General features: G+C 41.0%; 1 protein-coding gene across 1 annotated transcript; it reads right to left on the bottom strand.

Annotated features, from left to right (window-relative positions):
* Nucleotides 1-283: 283 nt before the first annotated feature.
* LOC130712588 (uncharacterized) lies at nt 284-1,705 on the bottom strand. Its single transcript, XM_057562415.1, has 4 exons — nt 1,054-1,705; nt 769-973; nt 517-674; nt 284-411 (listed from the first exon to the last, which is right to left on the bottom strand). Exons 1-4 carry the CDS (start codon nt 1,703-1,705, stop codon nt 284-286), a joined length of 1,143 nt encoding a protein of 380 aa, XP_057418398.1.
* Nucleotides 1,706-18,185: the final 16,480 nt, after the last annotated feature.

Genomic DNA, 18,185 nt, shown 5'->3' on the forward strand with positions numbered 1-18,185 from the left:
AAAATATATATACATAATTTTTTTAGGTCATCTAAATGACTAAATCTAATTGTTGTAAAGTAAAATAAGTAAATAACAAAAGCTAAAATATATAAGCCAACAAATGTAACTCCACAAGTCCAAATGATAGTTTGTTTAGATGCAAACACCACCAACTTACATAAGTCATAACTCATAACATTTAGGTTCAACAACAACCTTAAATCAATACCAATGACAAAAGTCTAAATTTAACAACACTTAACAAAGTATGAATAACAAGTTAACAACACAACAAATATAATCAAAAATCATTAACATCATTAAGATTGAACTCTATTCCATCAAACGACGATGATTCAACATTTGCCCCAATTTGAAAATCAACTGACTCCATCAGTGGCTCCTCTGAAATGTCAACTTCTTCACCACCTAATTACATAACGTGAAAGTGAAAAACTTACTTAAATGTAGCTTTTGAAATAATACTTCTAAATTTGAAACAAGCTCAATAAGATTAAATGATTAATTTTTTACCTGCAACATCTCTTGCATCATCTTCATAAATGTTATTCACAAGCTCAGCCTCATTATCATCAAACTCAGGAGGTGCTTCTTCCTCAACTACCCAAAAGTCAACATTATTGATGCATTCATAATCAACAGGATCATAAGTTCTCTTCTTCAATTCACTCCTAAAATGGAACATTAAAAAAAATTCAAGTTAGAGAGCTAAGATATATTGCAAAAAAATGAAAGCATATAAGTGATAGTAAATTAGTAATATACCTTTTCTTCAAACGCAAGTTATAAGTAATATAAACATGATCACTTAGCCTTTGATGTTCAAGTCTATTTCGTTTTTTGGTATGGATGCGTTCAAAGAGACTCCAATTTCTTTTACACCCTGAAGATGATGATGTTTGACTAAGAATACGAATTGCTATCTTTTGTAACAATGGAGCACTACTCCCATATATTGACCACCATTGAGCTGCAATAAATAAATTTATTAAAACTATTATATATTGCAATAAAATAAATTTACACAATACAATTTAGATAACTATTTACCGGGTTGAATTTGGCTTGCCGCTTGCAAAGCACTTGCTCGACTAAATGAATCTTTCCGCTCACGATAGACATTCATCTCTAGAAGGGCTTTGGGTAAGCTAGCACATAGACTTTTCACCTCCAACAAATCAACAAGTGACTGCACAACTCTATCATTTTCAACAAAACTTGGATCATAAAAGAATCCAGGATTTAGAAAGTAAGCTGCTGCATGAAGAGTACGCTTCAGGTGTTTATCCCATCGAGCTGAAATAATATCTGTGTACGGCTTATACAATTCACTCTTATCCCTGAACATCCGCTTGATTGCGTTCTTTGCCCTTTGTATGCCATCATAAACATAGCCCATCGAGGGTTTTTCATCCCCATCTACAATTCTAAGTAGTCGGATAATGGGAGCTGCAATATTTGACACCACCTCACAATCCCTCCAAAATTTATTATCTAAAATGATTTCACTAACACGTTTCCCAGCTGTACCCGTTGATAACTTATTACCAATAAAGTGTTGATTAACAACTAGAGCTTGCAAATCAGACTTATGATCAGAAATACTTTTCAATGTGATAAAGATGGTAGCAAACCGAGTCACCCCTGGACGAACAATTTCTTTCCAACCACTTCTTTTTCTAAGCCAAGATAAAAATATCATATGATTGTAAATAAATATAGTCACCTTAGAAGCTTTTGAGGCAAGATCTGCAATATGTGGCAAGCTACTAATATCCTTCAAAAGGAGATTTATGCAATGAGCAGCACATGGAGTCCAAAAAATGTTCTCATATTTCTGATGAAGCAATTTACCGGCAGCTACATAGTTAGCCGCATTATCTGTGACAACATGAACCACGTTTTGAGGTCCAAGCCCCGCATTATCTGTCTATTACTTGGTTACTCTGAGAGATCTAAAGGTTTTAGATTTTATAATACTGATGCTAAAACAATTGAAGAATCTATTCATGTTAGATTTGACGATAAGCTTGACTCTGACCAGTCAAAGCTAGTTGAGAAATTTGCAGATTTAAGTATAAATGTTTCTGACAAAGGCAAAGCTCCAGAGGAAGCTGATCCAGAGAAAGATGAACCAGAAGAAGCTGGTCCCTCTGATTCACAAACTCTGAAGAAGAGCAGAATCACTGCAGCTCATCCTAAGGAATTGATTCTGGGCAACAAAGACAAACCAGTCAGAACTAGATCAGCCTTCAGACCTTCTGAAGAGACCCTGCTTAGTCTGAAAGGATTGGTGTCCTTAATTGAACCCAAGTCAATTGATGAAGCTCTTCAGGACAAGGACTGGATTCTGGCCATGGAAGAAGAATTGAATCAATTCTCCAAGAATGATGTTTGGAGCCTAGTGAAGAAGCCTGAAAGTGTCCATGTAATTGGAACAAAATGGGTGTTCAGAAACAAGTTGAATGAGAAAGGAGATGTAGTCAGAAACAAGGCAAGGCTAGTTGCTCAAGGCTACAGCCAGCAAGAAGGAATAGACTACACAGAAACGTTTGCTCCAGTAGCAAGACTAGAAGCAATCAGACTGTTCATCTCTTTCTCAGTGAATCACAACATAATTCTACATCAGATGGATGTTAAGAGTGCCTTCCTAAATGGATACATATCAGAGGAAGTCTACGTTCATCAACCCCCAGGTTTTGAGGATGAGAAGAACCCAGACCATGTGTTCAAGTTGAAGAAATCACTCTATGGTCTGAAACAAGCTCCCAGAGCATGGTATGAGAGACTTAGCGCTCATTCCTTCTAGAGAATGAGTTTGTAAGGGGTAAAGTAGATACAACTCTCTTTTGCAAAACTTACAAAGATGATATCTTAATTGTGCAAATTTATGTTGATGATATTATATTTATTTCTGCTAATCAATCTCTATGCAAAGAATTTTCTGAGATGATGCAGGCTGAATTTGAGATGAGTATGATGGGAGAAATCAAGTACTTTCTGGGAAGACAAGTTGATCAAACACCAGAAGGAACATATATCCATCAGAGCAAGTACACTAAAGAACTTCTGAAGAAGTTCAATATGCTGGATTCCACAGTGGCCAAGACTCCAATGCATCCTACATGCATTCTGGAGAAAGAAGATGCAAGTGGTAAAGTATGTCAGAAACTCTATCGTGGTATGATAGGATCACTTCTATACTTAACTGCATCTAGGCCAGATATATTGTTTAGTGTTCACTTATGTGCTCGTTTCCAATCAGATCCAAGGGAAACCCACTTAACTGCTGTTAAGAGGATCCTAAGGTATCTGAAAGGTACCACTAACCTTGGCTTGATGTATAAGAAAACATCAGAGTATAAGCTTTCAGGTTATTGTGATGCTGATTATGCTGGAGATAGAACAGAGAGAAAAAGCACTTCTGGAAATTGCCAATTTCTGGGAAGCAACTTAGTCTCATGGGCAAGCAAGAGGCAATCAACCATTGCACTATCTACTGCAGAGGCAGAATATATCTCAGCAGCAATATGCAGCACTCAGATGCTCTGGATGAAACATCAGCTGGAGGATTATCAAATCCTTGAGAGCAATATCCCAATCTATTGTGATAACACTGCTGCAATTTCATTGAGTAAGAATCCTATCTTACATTCAAGGGCAAAGCACATTGAGGTAAAGTATCACATTATTAGAGATTATGTACAGAAGGGCGTACTTCTTCTGAAGTTTGTTGATATTGACCATCAATGGGCAGATATCTTTACAAAGCCCTTAGCAGAGGATAGATTTAATTTCATTCTGAAAAATCTGAATATGGACTTTTGTCCAACATGAAGATGGATCAGAACCTCTGACTATGATGCTTCTTCATCAGAAGATGTCTAGTCCAGAAGGTAACTCTATCAGAGTTTATGTACCCATTGGTGCTGACTCTGAAGCTGAGACAGTAAACGTGTGTCAGTATCTCTGATACATAGTTCCTTGTGCCCGTGCTGACAGTTTGTTGTAATGAGTGTTGATGTGCTTCTCTCCTGCTTGTGATAGGTGTATTTACTGTTACTACTATCTTTAATTTTTAACCGTTGATTTTAAATTGCTTTTTGAATCAACAACGGTTATTTGTCAAAACCCACTATACACACACGATCTCCTACACTTACGGTTTTACACTCTCTCTCTTCAGTTTTTCAAAACCTCTTACCCACGATCTCTCTCTCTCTCTCGCTCTCGATTCATACCTTCAACTCTCGCTCTCTATTCATCTTCAACCCAAAACCTTCAACCGACTCCAAGATGATGAGACAAACCAGAACTGAAGCTGCGGATGCAACCAGATTTCCTCATATGGTAGTAGGTCAAGCTACAGGCCAATTGGGTCCTGAAAATCCAAATCAAAGTCAAGCGTCAGAGAAGATGATTCCAATCGCAGAACGGGGCTGTGCCGTTCACTGCGTTTATGCTTCGGAAGAACTCCAAGTGCTTGCAGAATGGAGATTCGACCTGGATAACATTGCTGCAAATGGGTATGACTTGCGTCCTGAAGTTCAAGCTCAGGGATGGGAAGAGTACTTCAACAGGCTCAGAGGACCAATTTATGACAAATTGGTCAAGGAATTCTGGAAGCACGCGGACTGTGATGATACACAAGTTGTCTCCTACATTGCTGGAAGGAGAATAATCATCACTGAGAAGTCGATTGTAATTCTGCTGGGTGCAGACACTGGAACTGGGTATCGATTTCAACTGACATAATCGAAGCTGAAACCCAGAACCAAGGATGAAACCAACAAGGCTCTGTACACCACCTACAAACCGGGCAAGAGCGACTACAAGGTGGTGGATCTTCATCCCAAACTCAGAATCTGGCACAAGATTCTGCTTCAGTGCATCAATCAAAGGCCGAAGGGTAGCTCTTCTGATTACATCAACTTCTGCCAGAAGGCGATGTTATTCTTCATTCAGGATAAGACGAAGATCTGCCTTCCCTTCTTCTTGTTCTCTTACCTGAAGGAATGCATCAGGAAGTCCAGAACAACTGCCTCCATCAAGTTTACCATCAAGTACATCCCCTTTGGTAGATTGCTTTAAGATCTCTTCATTGAAAGTAAATTCGTAGAAGATCTGATCAATGCTGGATGCACAGAAGATCTGTCCACAATAGTCAGTGATGTCTTCACAGCCACATCCTTGAAGAAGATGGGCTTGGTAAAGAAGAAGATAACCCCTGCTCATGAAGATACTTCTGATGAAGTAAGACACAGAAGGGTGCCTCTGAATGATTTCCCTCTGTGGACCCAAGCAGATAACCCAGAGGCTATTTTGTGCTACATTGATGGGCTGAAGCAACAAGGGTATGAGATTGATGTGGATGAGTTCTTCAGAAGGTTGGCACCAGCTCCAGAGTTTGACTCTCCTCCCAAGAGGAAAGTTCAGAGGAAGATGGTCTTGGAAGAATCCTCTGAGGAGTCTGATGTTCCTCTGAAGAGGAAGAAGAAGGCTGACCAGCCTAAGAGGAAGCATGCTGAAACCACCAAGCCAGATGATGGTGATGATGGTGATAATGAAGATGGTCCTTCTCCTCCCAAGAAGAAGAAGAAACAAGTCAGAATCGTGGTAAAGCCTACACGTGTGGAACCTGCTGCTGCAGTCATCAGGTTGGAGACTTCTGCCAGAGTGACTCGGTCTGCTGTGAGTACAAGTAAGTCTGCTATCATTGAATCTGATGATGATTTAAATTCTATTGATGCACTTCCCATTTCTACCCTCCTTAAACGCACCTCCACCCAACTCACTACTATCCCAGAGTCTCAACCGACTGCTCAAGCCACATCTCCACCAAATTCCCCTAGGTCTTCCTTTTTCCAACCTTCTCAAGCAGAAGCCCCTCTATGGGATATGCTCCAGACTCCACGTCCAGATGAACCAACCTCACCCATTACCATCCAATACAACCCCTTAACTTCTGAACCCATCATTCCTGAACAACCAGCACTTGATCAACCTGAACCTGAACCCAGAACGTCTGATCACTCTGTCCCTAGAGCATCAGAACGTCCGGTTGCTAGAACCACTGATACAGATTCTTCAACTGCCTATACTCCTGTATCATTCCCAACCAACGTTGCTGACTCCTCACCTTCCAACAACTCTGAGTCACATCGTAAATTCATGGAAGTCAGAAAAGAAAAAGTGTCTGCCATCCCAGAGTATTACCTTACGGTACCAAGCCCTAGGAGATACCCTGGACCTAGACCAGAACGTCTAGTTGATCCAGATGATCCTATCCAGGCTGACCCTTTGCATGAGGCAGACCCTTTGGCTCAACAAGTTCAACTTGACCCTGTCCATCAAGAGCCAATTCAACCAGAACCAGAACACTCTGTGTCTAACCACTCTTCGGTTAGATCACCACATCCTCTGGTTGAAACTTCTGAACCACACCTTGGAGCCTCTGAACCACATGTCCAAACCTTTAACATTGGCTCTCCTCAAGGTGCCTCTGAGGCAAACAGTAGGAACCACCCAACCTCTCCTGAAACCAACCTCTCCATTGTTCCCTACACATACCTCAGACCAACCTCTCTCTCTGAGTGCATTAATGTTTTTAGTCATGAAGCTTCATTGATGCTACGCAATGTGCAAGGTCACACTGACCTGAGTGAGAACGCTGACTCTGTTGCTGACGAGTGGAATAGTCTGAGTACTTGGTTAGTAGCTCAGGTTCCTATTATGATGAGGCATCTGACTGCAGAAAGGGATCAGAGGATTGAGGCTGCTAGGCAGTGGTTTACAAGGAGAATGGCTCTGCATGAACAACAGCAAAGAAATAAGCTACTTGAAGCTGTTGAAGAGGCCAGAAGAAAGAAAGAGAAAGCAGAGGAAGCTGCACGTCAAGCAGCTGCACAAGCTAAACAAGCAAGATTAGAAGCTGAGAGACTTGAAGCTGAAGCTGAAGCCCTTAGATGCCAAGCTCTTGCACCAGTGGTCTTTACTCCTGCTGCTTCTGATTCAATTCCAGCTCATCAATCTACTCATAATGTTCCTTCTAGCTCCACACAGTCAAGCTCTTCCAGACTCGATATCATGGAACAACGTCTAAATTCTCATGAGTCTCTGCTGATGGACATGAAGCAAATCCTTACAGAACTTCTGCGTCGCTCTGACAAGCCTTAGTCTTAGGATTTCTTCGTTTTCATTCTTAACTTTATTTAATTTTATTTCTATTTTATTTTGCTTAAGTTACATTATTTGCTTTGCTTTGTTAGTTGCTATTTCTCTTTGCACATGCATATATATATATTTCTATAACTTTGTGATTGCAAAATTTTCTTTATTCATAATAATGTTTATTGCATCATACATTCCATTTTGTCCCTAAACCTAGAATGGAGGATCCTTCCTCATTCTTCTGCACTCCCGGCGTTGATCTGCTCTCTCCTTCTCCAGCCGCTCAAGCGCATACTCTATATTGCCTAGCTTGATACTAAGCTCGGTTTTCTCCAGACTATCCTCTATTGTCTTGCTTCTTCCTTCTACTGACTCCTTCTCCTCCAGCAACCTCAGCTCAAGCTGGCTGAGTTCTTGAATTTCCTCCACGAAGGCAAGGAATTCTTTCAAATCCTTCTCAAGCTCTGGATAAAGGTCCTCTTTGAGCAATGTCTTCGTCAGCTCATGTACTGTTCGTGTACCATCCGGGTGCCGGATGTTAAGGAACAAGTCCTCCTCGAAGGCCTTCCTTCTGAGCTCTTCCAGTGCTACCATGTATGATGCCATTTCCCTTTATGGAATTGATCGAGTGTGAAGCTTACCCTCTTCTAAATCGCTTTATATAAGCTTCATTCTCTCCTTGGAAGTTATTGCTCCTACAGTTTCTGTAACACCCCGATTTCGGTGGCGTCACTTTAGTAACCAAAAGTAAACTTAATGCGGAAAAACGTAAATATTTTTTTTTTGATGACAACTAAGACTGAAATAAATAAAACCCAAATGCGAAAGGTAACAGAACTAATATACAATATATAGCATCCCCCGCTGTAAATAGCGACCTCGTCACGAGTAACCTCCAATGACGGAAAGTAGAAAAGTGTAACGCCCGTAGGCAAAATGTACAATTCCAAAATGTTAGGTCAAGTGTCAGCAACACAAGCCCTCAAAAATAAGAATAAGTCAGAGCTAGGACACTAACACCCAACCTTAATAGACTCTAATCACCCATCCCCCATACTTCCATCATCGACTCCCATCTGGTCATGCATGAAGTCCGGGTCCACGTCGAAGGCTCAATAGTAGTCATTTCGCTCCGGGTCTTCCCCGAACGACGAGGAATCACGGAAGAATCCACCAACGACATCTGACAAAAAGGGCATACATAGCCCCCCAAACACAGGTAGCACGTGCAAGGGTCAACTTACGGAATATAGTATAGAGAATACAAGACAACAGGTAAAGTATAAGGGGTATAGATATATATGTTATATATATACATATAAGTTCTGCATTGTCTACCCTAAGGTTTAAACATAGCATGTTATCAACACTCTAGTACAATTCCATCATCAAAGCACATAACGATATCTATCAACATCAACTCATCAAAACACATAACGATGTTTATCAACATCAACTCATCAAAACACATAACGATACAATTAGAGTGCATGATATGTCAATGCAACGTCACTCTCGACGGTTCCAGAAAGAATAGGCTGGGCACGTTTGAGTCGGTCCAAACACTGGCATTGTGTCGACCATAACTCCCGAGTGTCACTTACAACCTTGACATAGCCGGATCAGTCCTAACCCTGCGGGTCGACTTTTCCCTCCGCTATGCCCGACAATCAACAGGTCGATCCCAACCTCACGGTCGATCATATCCCCCGTCGATGTCCGAATTACCCGAAGAAAGAATAGGCTGGGCACGTTTGAGTCGGTCCTAACACTGGCATTGTGTCGACCATAACCCCCGAGTGTCACTTACAACCTTGACATAGCCGGATCAGTCCTAACCCTGCGGGTCGACTTTTCCCTCCGCTATGCCCGACAATCAACAGGTCGATCCTAACCTCACGGTCGATCATATCCCCCGTCGATGTCCGAATTACCCGAAGAAAGAATAGGCTGGGCACGTTTGAGTCGGTCCTAACACTGGCATTGTGTCGACCATAACCCGAAGAAAGAATAGGCTGTACCCGAAGGCATAAACTGTACCCGAAGGCATAAACGGTACCCGAAGGTATAAACTGTATCCGAAGGTATAAACTGTACCCGAAGGCATAAACTGTACCCGAAGGCATAAACGGTACCCGAAGGTATAAACTGTACCCGAAGGCATAAACTGTACCCGAAGGCATAAACTGTACCCGAAGGCATAAACTGTACTCATGATGATTCCTCGAATCATCCGACTCATCTCCATCCGATGGTCAAAAACTGCTCAGCGAGCAAAGAGCATCAACATGCTCGGAAACTACCCGGTTCCCGGCTCATCCCTCGGATAGCCCAACGACACAACTGCTCCCAGAGCACAAGAGTATCAACATACTCAAAACCTCTCAACTTCCTCAACGCTTGGATCCGACGACACTTCTCGTTCTCCAAAACTAAGATCTTCATCCTAAGCTTCCTTCGAGATTATTATCATTACTTAAAGATTTAGAGGTTGTTTAAGGTCTTATGAGTTTTCTTCACAAAATAATATCCTTTTAGCCTTATCGCAATTCTTATAAGTTCTCGGGATCTCCAAATCCCCAAATGACTCCAGAGAATGTCTCGATCCATAAAACACCATAACAAGGCCCGAATCTCATTCGTCCTATCAAACTTTCCCCAAAACTCTCAAAATAAAATCGGCATGACCTGCCCGCTATTCTCACTATTCAGAAACTCAGATTTCATTGCTAAAGCATAAATAACTCAGCACCATCAATCAACATGTCATATATCAACATAATAAGCAATAACCACATAGCACTTAGCATATAAGGCATGCACCACACATCCTAGATTACCCACATAGCACATAGCATATAATTCAATCTCAAAACAGTCAGTAGATGAATCATCTACATTGTCAGCCGAAGCCTCAGAAAACATTTTCCCAATCATACACAAACAAGTGCATAAACAGTAAATCAAGTCGAATGCGTCGACACCTAAAGCATTAGCTAGTAAGGTAAGTTGCCCTTACCTCTAGTTATTCCAGCGTTCTCCTCAAACGTTCCTTCACAATGAGCTCCTTGATCTTCAGGAAATTCTTCAAAAGAACCTTTAAAGTAAAACCACAGAATTCTATCAAATTCTATCGGAAACTAAGCTATCAATGCTCACTAAGGTTACACGAAGTAGTTCATACTCCGAGGTACGATAATCTAGCGCGAAAGGACAAGTTTTCGGAAAAGGAATTTTCCCCCTCCTCCCCTATAGGGCTCGACCACTTTTCACAATTGTGGGGCTCGATTTTTCTTCGATCAAACTTGGTTCCTATTCTTTCATTAGCCGTAACTAAGGGTATTCTGAACTCGGAAAAATTATCGGATCAAAAACTGTCGCAGGGGTATTTTGGTCATGATTTTTAACTTAGAAATTTCAAAACTGAAATCCCAAAAACCAAATTTTGCAGGGACGTTACTAACGACGTTTATGACAACTAATCCTACTAACACTAAGCTAAGGCGATAGTTTTTAGCCTAAAGGTTGAAGCTTTACCTCAAAAACTCCAAAAATGGGTATTTAAGGCTAAAATTGATTCCGGCGGAATTCCGGCGACATAACGGAAAATCTAATCCGGCAGAAGTGATCTTGGGCACATATAGAAGAGGTTTAGAATCAGAAATGAAAGATTCAGGATAGTTTTGCAAAAACCCATAAACTATCCGCTCAGAAAACTCTACAGAAAAGCTATGGAAAAAGCGATCAGAGGTAAGGATTAGCGACTATACCTCGAAACCTTGAAGCAGCAACTGATTGATCGACGATCAAGCAAGGATTGAACAAAATCTCTTCCTCCTTCTTCTTCTTCTTGGCCGCGGGTTTGGGTGGGGAAAATGGTGGAAAATTTGTGTTTTTCTTCCTTTCTTGGCTATATTTAGATGTTGGCAAAACGCGGGAAAATGAAAGTTTCGCGAATCTGATTTTTCCGGCGTCATTCTCCATGAATTCTAAGATAGGTTTTGGCGAAAGAATTCCAAAACTAAAATGAGGTCTCCTTGTATTTTTGGCAACTAATGCATAGTCGGTGTAAAACTATTTTACCCGATAAGTTGCTTTTTGCATCGGATGTCGGAATGGAAAACTTCCTTCTGAAGAAAGATTGAGATCATCAAGAGAAATGGGTGTACGCGTGTGGAATATTCATTTGAAGCTCTGAATAGAAAAAGTCTTCATTGTCGAGAAATTCTAGGGTTTCGAAATACCAGGGTTTCGGTTTCGGCAAACTTCCGATGATTGGAATTGGACGTTCGTAGATTCTAGAGTTTCGCCTCGAAACGATTGTGATATATGGAAAAAGAGAAGTTCTAACATTTCTCTGAAGATTTTTGGAATTAACTTCCATCGTGCCTATAAATGAAAATTAGCTATATATTAGGGTTTCTGACCTAGGTTTAAGCGTATAACGATCGTGCTATAACTTTTATCGACTTCGATACGATCCTTTGACTTTTCCTGAACTTTCTCCTTCATAAATTTATTTCATTTGGTAAACTCTAGTTCAGGTTTCCCTTCACAATACATCAACCCTAATCGTAAATGGAAATCTCTTCCACTGATCCTAAGCTTAAAATCTTGGGTCTTACAGTTTCTCGAGGTTCAGTCCTTGGTAACTGATGTTCTCTTTACTCCCGTGGCCGGTGGTAAACGATTCTTCTCCTGCATTAACTCTCTTCTTTACTTCGCGTAACTCTCATTCTTACCGCGTTTATTTCTCGATCTTTTCACTCAGACCTTCTCTGAGGGGGAGTACCTTGTACTTCAAGCTGAGTTTTTCACACCCCATACTTTTTGCTTATGACAAAAAGGGGGAGTACACCTAGTTTTTGATGTGTATGTGTGATTTATTTTGGAGAATTTTAGAGTTCCACTTTTATGACCATAGATGTGTCACTGAGCAAATACAAGGAATACATTTCACTTCTTCTAAAGTGATTCTATTTGACTCTTATACCACTTATCGTTGACTCTGAATACTTATGCGCTCTGATTATTTTATTTCATCTATGTCATGCGCCTTCACTCTGAACTCCTATATTATTTAGCTCAGAATCTAGACATCTCTAACGTTTTCATTAAGTCTTAGATTCAGGGGGAGCTTTGCTCAGAATCAAGCTGTGACTTGGATTCAGAATGAGCAAAATAGACTATTCACATCAAGATAAGTCTTATTCTATATCTCTAAACTCTGAGTGAATTCAGTTTATTGTTTAAGAATTGTTCATCAAAATACTTAGTTTTGTCATCATCAAAAAGGGGGAGATTGTAAGATCAAGTTTTGATCAAGTAGTACAACTCTATGTTTTGATGATTACAAGTTAACATTTGAGTATGAACAATTATGGTACTCTAACGTGTTTTTCTGAGTGTGCTATTTACAGGCTCTGACCTCAATTTAATCTCACACAAATCAGAAGCACTGTGCATAAAGAGTGACCCAAGCAACGCTTTCGCAACATCTATGTTCACTCTGAACAGTAGAAATGCTTCAGAAGATCTGAAGTTATACAAGCTCTGATATGGACTCAGTCACTTGAAGTTCTGAAGATCCAGAAGTTCTAACAACCAAGAAACTCTGAAGGTTCAGATGTTCTGATGGTGTAGAAGACTCTGAAGATCCAGAAGCTGAAAAGTGGAAACTCTGATGTCCAGAAGCAAGAAACTCTGAAGACCATGTACTTCACTCTGAGTTCAGAATCAGAAGATACAACAGTCAGAGGATCTGTGCTTTCCCTCTGACTCTGATCAACCGGCTTCACAAGTTCCTACATGAAGCATTCCCCTGATCAGAAGTCTCCTAGGTTTAAAGGTCAAGTCACTATCCAAGTACAAAAGCAAATGTACTATCCTGACGACCTACCTAACGCTCTCAGCCACAGCAGAAGCTGGAATTTCCAGAACTGCCCTCCAACGGTAGCATTTCCATGCAGCGTTCAAACCCTAATCCTTGGAGTATAAATAGAGGCTGAAGATTGAAAGATGTGTTGGAAGAATTACACACGCGCAAGCTATATTCAAAAACCTTATAAGCATTCTTTCATCTGAATTCATTGTGTTTACTATTAGCTTTTCAGAAGCAAATCCTTTGTAAACATTCTTCCTTAAACAGTTTGTTTAGTTACCTTTAGGAGATCAAGGTTGACCGGATCCTAGAGAAGACTAAGAGAGTGAATCTTAGTGTGAGCTAAGTCAGTGTAATTGTTAGTCACTTGTAGGTTTCAAGTGCAGTTGTAACACTTATCTGATTAGTGGATTGCCTTCATTCTAAGAAGGAAGAAATCACCTTAACGGGTGGAATGGATTAGCTTGAGGGATTTATCAAGTGAACCAGGATAAAAATCCTTGTGTGCTTTTCTATCTCTTATCTTTAGCACTTAGTTCTCGAAAGATTTGTTGAAATCTTTAAGGTGGAAGTTTTATCTTGAAAACGTTATTCAAACCCCCCCCCCTTTCTACCGTTTTTTTCATACCTTCAAAAAGTGCCTTCCTAAATGGCAACATTTCAGAGGAAGTGTATGTCAAGCAACCTCCTGGCTTTGAAAATGACAAGCATCCAGAGCATGTCTACAAGCTCAAGAAGTCGCTTTATGGACTGAGACAAGCTCCCAGAGCTTGGTATGAAAGACTCAGCTCCTTTCTTCTGAAGAATGAGTTTGTAAGGGGTAAAGGTGACAACACTCTTTTCTGCAGAACCTATAAGGATGATATTCTCATAGTTCAGATTTATGTTGATGATATTATATTTGGTTCCGCTAATCCTTCTCTCTGCAAGGAATTCTCTAAGATGATGCAGGCTGAATTTGAGATGAGCATGATGGGAGAGCTCAAGTACTTTCTGGGAATTCAAATTGATCAACGACTAGGAGTCACATATATCCATCAGAAGAAGTACACCTTGGAACTTCTGAAGAAGTTCAACATGAGTGACTGCAACATCTCAAAGACTCCAATGCATCCTACATGCATTCTTGAGAAAGAGGAAGTTTCCTCTAAGGTTTGTCAGAAGCTCTATCGTGGAATGATAGGCTCTCTTCTTTATTTAACAGCTTCCAGACCTGATATATTGTTTAGTGTGCATCTCTGTGTTAGATTTCAATCAGATCCTAGAGAGACTCACTTAACAGCTGTTAAGAGGATCCTCAAATATCTGAAGGGAACCACTAACCTTGGCTTGATGTATAGAAAAACATTAGAGTACACACTTTCAGGTTTTTGTGATGCTGACTTTGCTGGAGACAGAGTGGAAAGGAAAAGCACCTCAGGAAGTTGTCATTTCCATGGAGCAAATCTTATCACTTGGTCAAGCAAGAGACAGAACACAATTGCTTTATCAACTGCAGAAGCAGAATATGTCTCAGCTGCCACTTGCTGTACACAAACCATATGGATGAAGAATCATCTGGAGGACTATGGTTTGTTTCTGAAGAAGATTCCAATCTTCTGTGACAACACAGCTGCCATCTCCCTCAGCAAAAATCCCATTCTACACTCAAGAGCAAAGCACATAGAGGTAAAGTATCATTATATTCGAGATCATGTTCAGAAGGGCACTCTATCATTAGAGTATGTTGATACTGACCATCAATGGGCAGATATCTTCACTAAGCCCTTAGCAGAAGATCGGTTTTTATTTATTCTTGAAAATCTGAACATGGACTTTTGTCCAGAGTAAGGTATTTTCAGAACCTCTGACCATGGTGCTTCTGAAGTCATCAGATGTTACCTATTCAGAAGGTACTGGATCAGAAGCACTTAACCCACCGGTTAAACTTCTGTGGTAGACAACAATACACGTGTCACTTCTTTTGTGACATAGTTCCCTGTGTCGCGTGGTGTATCTGCTATAATGATGATACCTACTCTCCTCCACTGTGCTATTTTCTGACTAATTATTTTACAAACCGTTGATCTTGATTTTTGCCTTATGCTTCTTAAAATCTCAACAGTTACTATTAAACCCACTATACGCACGATCTCACACACGATCTAATCCACACACTTACTCAAACAGTTTTCAAAACTCTTGTGTGCATTGCATTTCATTCACTCTTCTCCCTCCAATATTTCCTTTCTCTCTGAACCCTAAACCTCGCATTCCTGAGAATCATGGGCAAATCAAGGAAATCAAAAGCAAATGTTATTGCTTCTTCCAAACTGACTGTCGAAGAGCAAGAGAAGCAAAGATTTGAAGAAGCTCAGCAAATTTTGAACGCGGCCAATGCGGTCACCTGCGTCAAGAAGATTGAAGAACTGGTTGTGTGCAACGAGTCAAGAGTGGACTTCGACAACCTGGCTAAACATGGGTTTGACATCAGGGATCAAGTCGATTTGCAAGGTTGGTCTGGCTATTTCAATAGGCTCTGTGGTCCTATCTATTACAAGTTAGTTGTGGAATTCTGGAAGAATGCTGTCTGCAACGACTACTATGTCGTTTCTCATGTATTGGATAGGAAGATTGTTATTTCTGAGGAATCCATTGCAAAGTTGCTGGGAATGGAGTTCCAACAAGGCAAGAGAATCAAGAATGTGGATGCTAATGTTCCTGGCATGAGGAACTTAGTCAATCAAGCTATTTATGAAAATTGGTCTTTGGAGAAGACAAAGTATGCCATAAAGGAATTGAAGCCAAAAATGAAGATCTGGCAGCAGATTTTCATGAACTGCATTCACCCCAGAACAGGAGGAATTGATTACCTCAATGCAACTCAGAAGGTAATCATGTACTATATATCTAGGGGTGAGCCTGTGTGTCTTCCATTTCTGCTCTTCAACTATCTGAAAGAATGCGTTGAGAAGTCAAGGACTACTGCAACTGAGACCAAGAGGTCTATCTCTTACATTCCTTATGGCAGGTTGCTCTCAGATATCTTCACTCAGAACAAACTGGTCAAGACTCTATTTGACTTAGGCCTTCATGATGATCTGGCTATGTCCATTGGAGATGCTCTCAATGGGACTAAGTTGAAGAGAATGCAGATCATTGCTAAAGTTCAAGTTGAACCTGAAGAAGAATCATCTGAAGAGGTTCGTCAGATGAACCACCCTGTTGATGACTTTCCTCTTGGTCTAAGAAGGATAATCCAGCCAGTATTCTGGAATATGTGAGAATGCTCGGAAGTGAAGGAGATCCAATCACTCTTGAGGAATTCGTCAAAGGACTTCCTGACAGTCCTCCTGAGGCAGTAACAAGGAAGTCTAAGAGAGCAACAAGCAGCAAGCCTTCAAATCCCAAGGGCAAAGGGATTCTAATAGAGGAAATGAAGAAGATGAAAGCTGCATCAAAATCTATGGTCATCAGGGAACCAATTCCAGAACCTTCTCCTAAAAGAACTCCAGTGCAGTCACCTCAGCAATCAAAGTCTGATAGCCCTGAGAGTTCTATGGCTTCCATCATTGGAACTCAAGAAGAAGATAATGCCACCAACAGAGGAGGAGCTGTTCACTCTAACTCTGAAGAAGATTCACCTAGAAGGAATGTCAAGAGGAAAGCTGTCATGGAAGAATCTTCTGGTGAGGAAACTGAAGATGATGATACTCCTCTGGCCAAGAGGCAAAAATTTCAAGTTGAGGAGGAAGTTGAGCAGGATGACAATGAGATTATTGGGCATGTGCTCCAAAACTTAAGGGAATCTCCGGAACCAAAGCAAGCATCTGAGAGTGCTTCAGAGGTACAAAGGGAAAGGAGATCAAAGATAGCTTCTGATCCGGCAAGGACTGCCGGACTCACCAGAACTACCACCCTCAGAGGTCCAAGTAAGGCAATTACTGAAAGCATTAATTTAGATTCTGCTTTGGCCATTATTCCTGAACAACCTGTACTTATATCTACCTTCACACCAACCTCAACCCAAACAGTTTCACATCAAACAGAACCTCACACACAAACCATATCTCAAGCCGAAACATAAGCTCCCCACTTAAACATCCAAACTGCTACCACTTCCATTCCATCCATCCCAATTCAAACCTCTTCCACATCCACCATCACTGAGTCTGTACCTCTCTTTAATTCATTCATTAAGGGTATCGCTCAGAGTGAGGCCACCTTGAGGGACTTGGTTCAACAATTCACACCTAAGCCTCCATCCACCTCAAGAACCCTTCTGGTAACTGAATCTGGTGAGATTCCTGCTGTGGAAGACGAAGGAGATGAGGATGTTCAGATTCTAGAACCTCCTTTCAATGTGCAACCTATCCAGCAGGTAGCCTCCTATTTTGAAGATGTGTTCCCAGATGCTGCTGCTGAGTCCTCTTATGTGTCCTTATCTCACTACTCCACGGTAAACTCAAGAGATCTGAGTTTCACCTCGCCTGAGAAGACAGCTACGTCCAGGCAAAGACAAGAGACCATTCCTGAGATTGAGCATATGGACGAATCAGATCATTCAGGACAAGAGAAGGCTCATGTGAATGAATCTGCACCTTCAGGGCAAATGAGAACTGAAAGCTCTAATGCATCAAGCTCTAACGCAACCAACACTCCTCAGCCAATCATGGATTTGGCACCTTCCTTCAGACCACAAAGTCTTACTCAACTCATTCAGGAGTTCTCTGATGAAGCAACCAGAACACTGCAATGGCTATATCAGGTAACTGATAATCAATTTGATGCATCTTTGGTTGATGGTATGTGGTCTTCCTTCGGAAGATGGTCAGAAAGTAGAGCTTATGAGCTTGAGAAGCAGCTTAGCAGAGAGAAGCGTCTGAGAGTTCATGATGCCTTAGAGAGAGCTTATGAGCAGAGGCAGAGGGTGTTACACAAGGTTTGTGAACCCATGAGAAGAGCAATGACTGCAAGAACACATGTTGTCTCTGAACGTACCTCAGAACATGCTGAGATGATTCCAGCAGAGGTTGCAGAGGACAATGCTGAAGAGATTATCATTCATTAGGCTGCAGAGGTTGATGAGGTTCAGATGGAAGAACCTATTCCAGTTGCTGCTGAAGTTCCTATTCCTGTTCAAGCTCCAGAA

The sequence above is a fragment of the Lotus japonicus genome, chromosome 4 (assembly GCF_012489685.1).
Source record: "Lotus japonicus ecotype B-129 chromosome 4, LjGifu_v1.2".
Lineage (NCBI taxonomy): Eukaryota > Viridiplantae > Streptophyta > Magnoliopsida > Fabales > Fabaceae > Lotus > Lotus japonicus.

What these genes read in the sequence shown, in the direction of transcription:
- LOC130712588 (XM_057562415.1), bottom strand. Translation starts at nt 1,705, where the DNA reads ATGATATTTTTATCTTGGCTTAGAAAAAGAAGTGGTTGGAAAGAAATT. An exon ending in GGCAAGCCAAATTCAACCCG is followed by an intron (nt 974 to 1,053) that starts GTAAATAGTTAT and finishes TATTTATTGCAG; the next exon opens with CTCAATGGTGGTCAATATAT. An exon ending in TGATGCAAGAGATGTTGCAG is followed by an intron (nt 412 to 516) that starts GTAAAAAATTAA and finishes TTATGTAATTAG; the next exon opens with GTGGTGAAGAAGTTGACATT.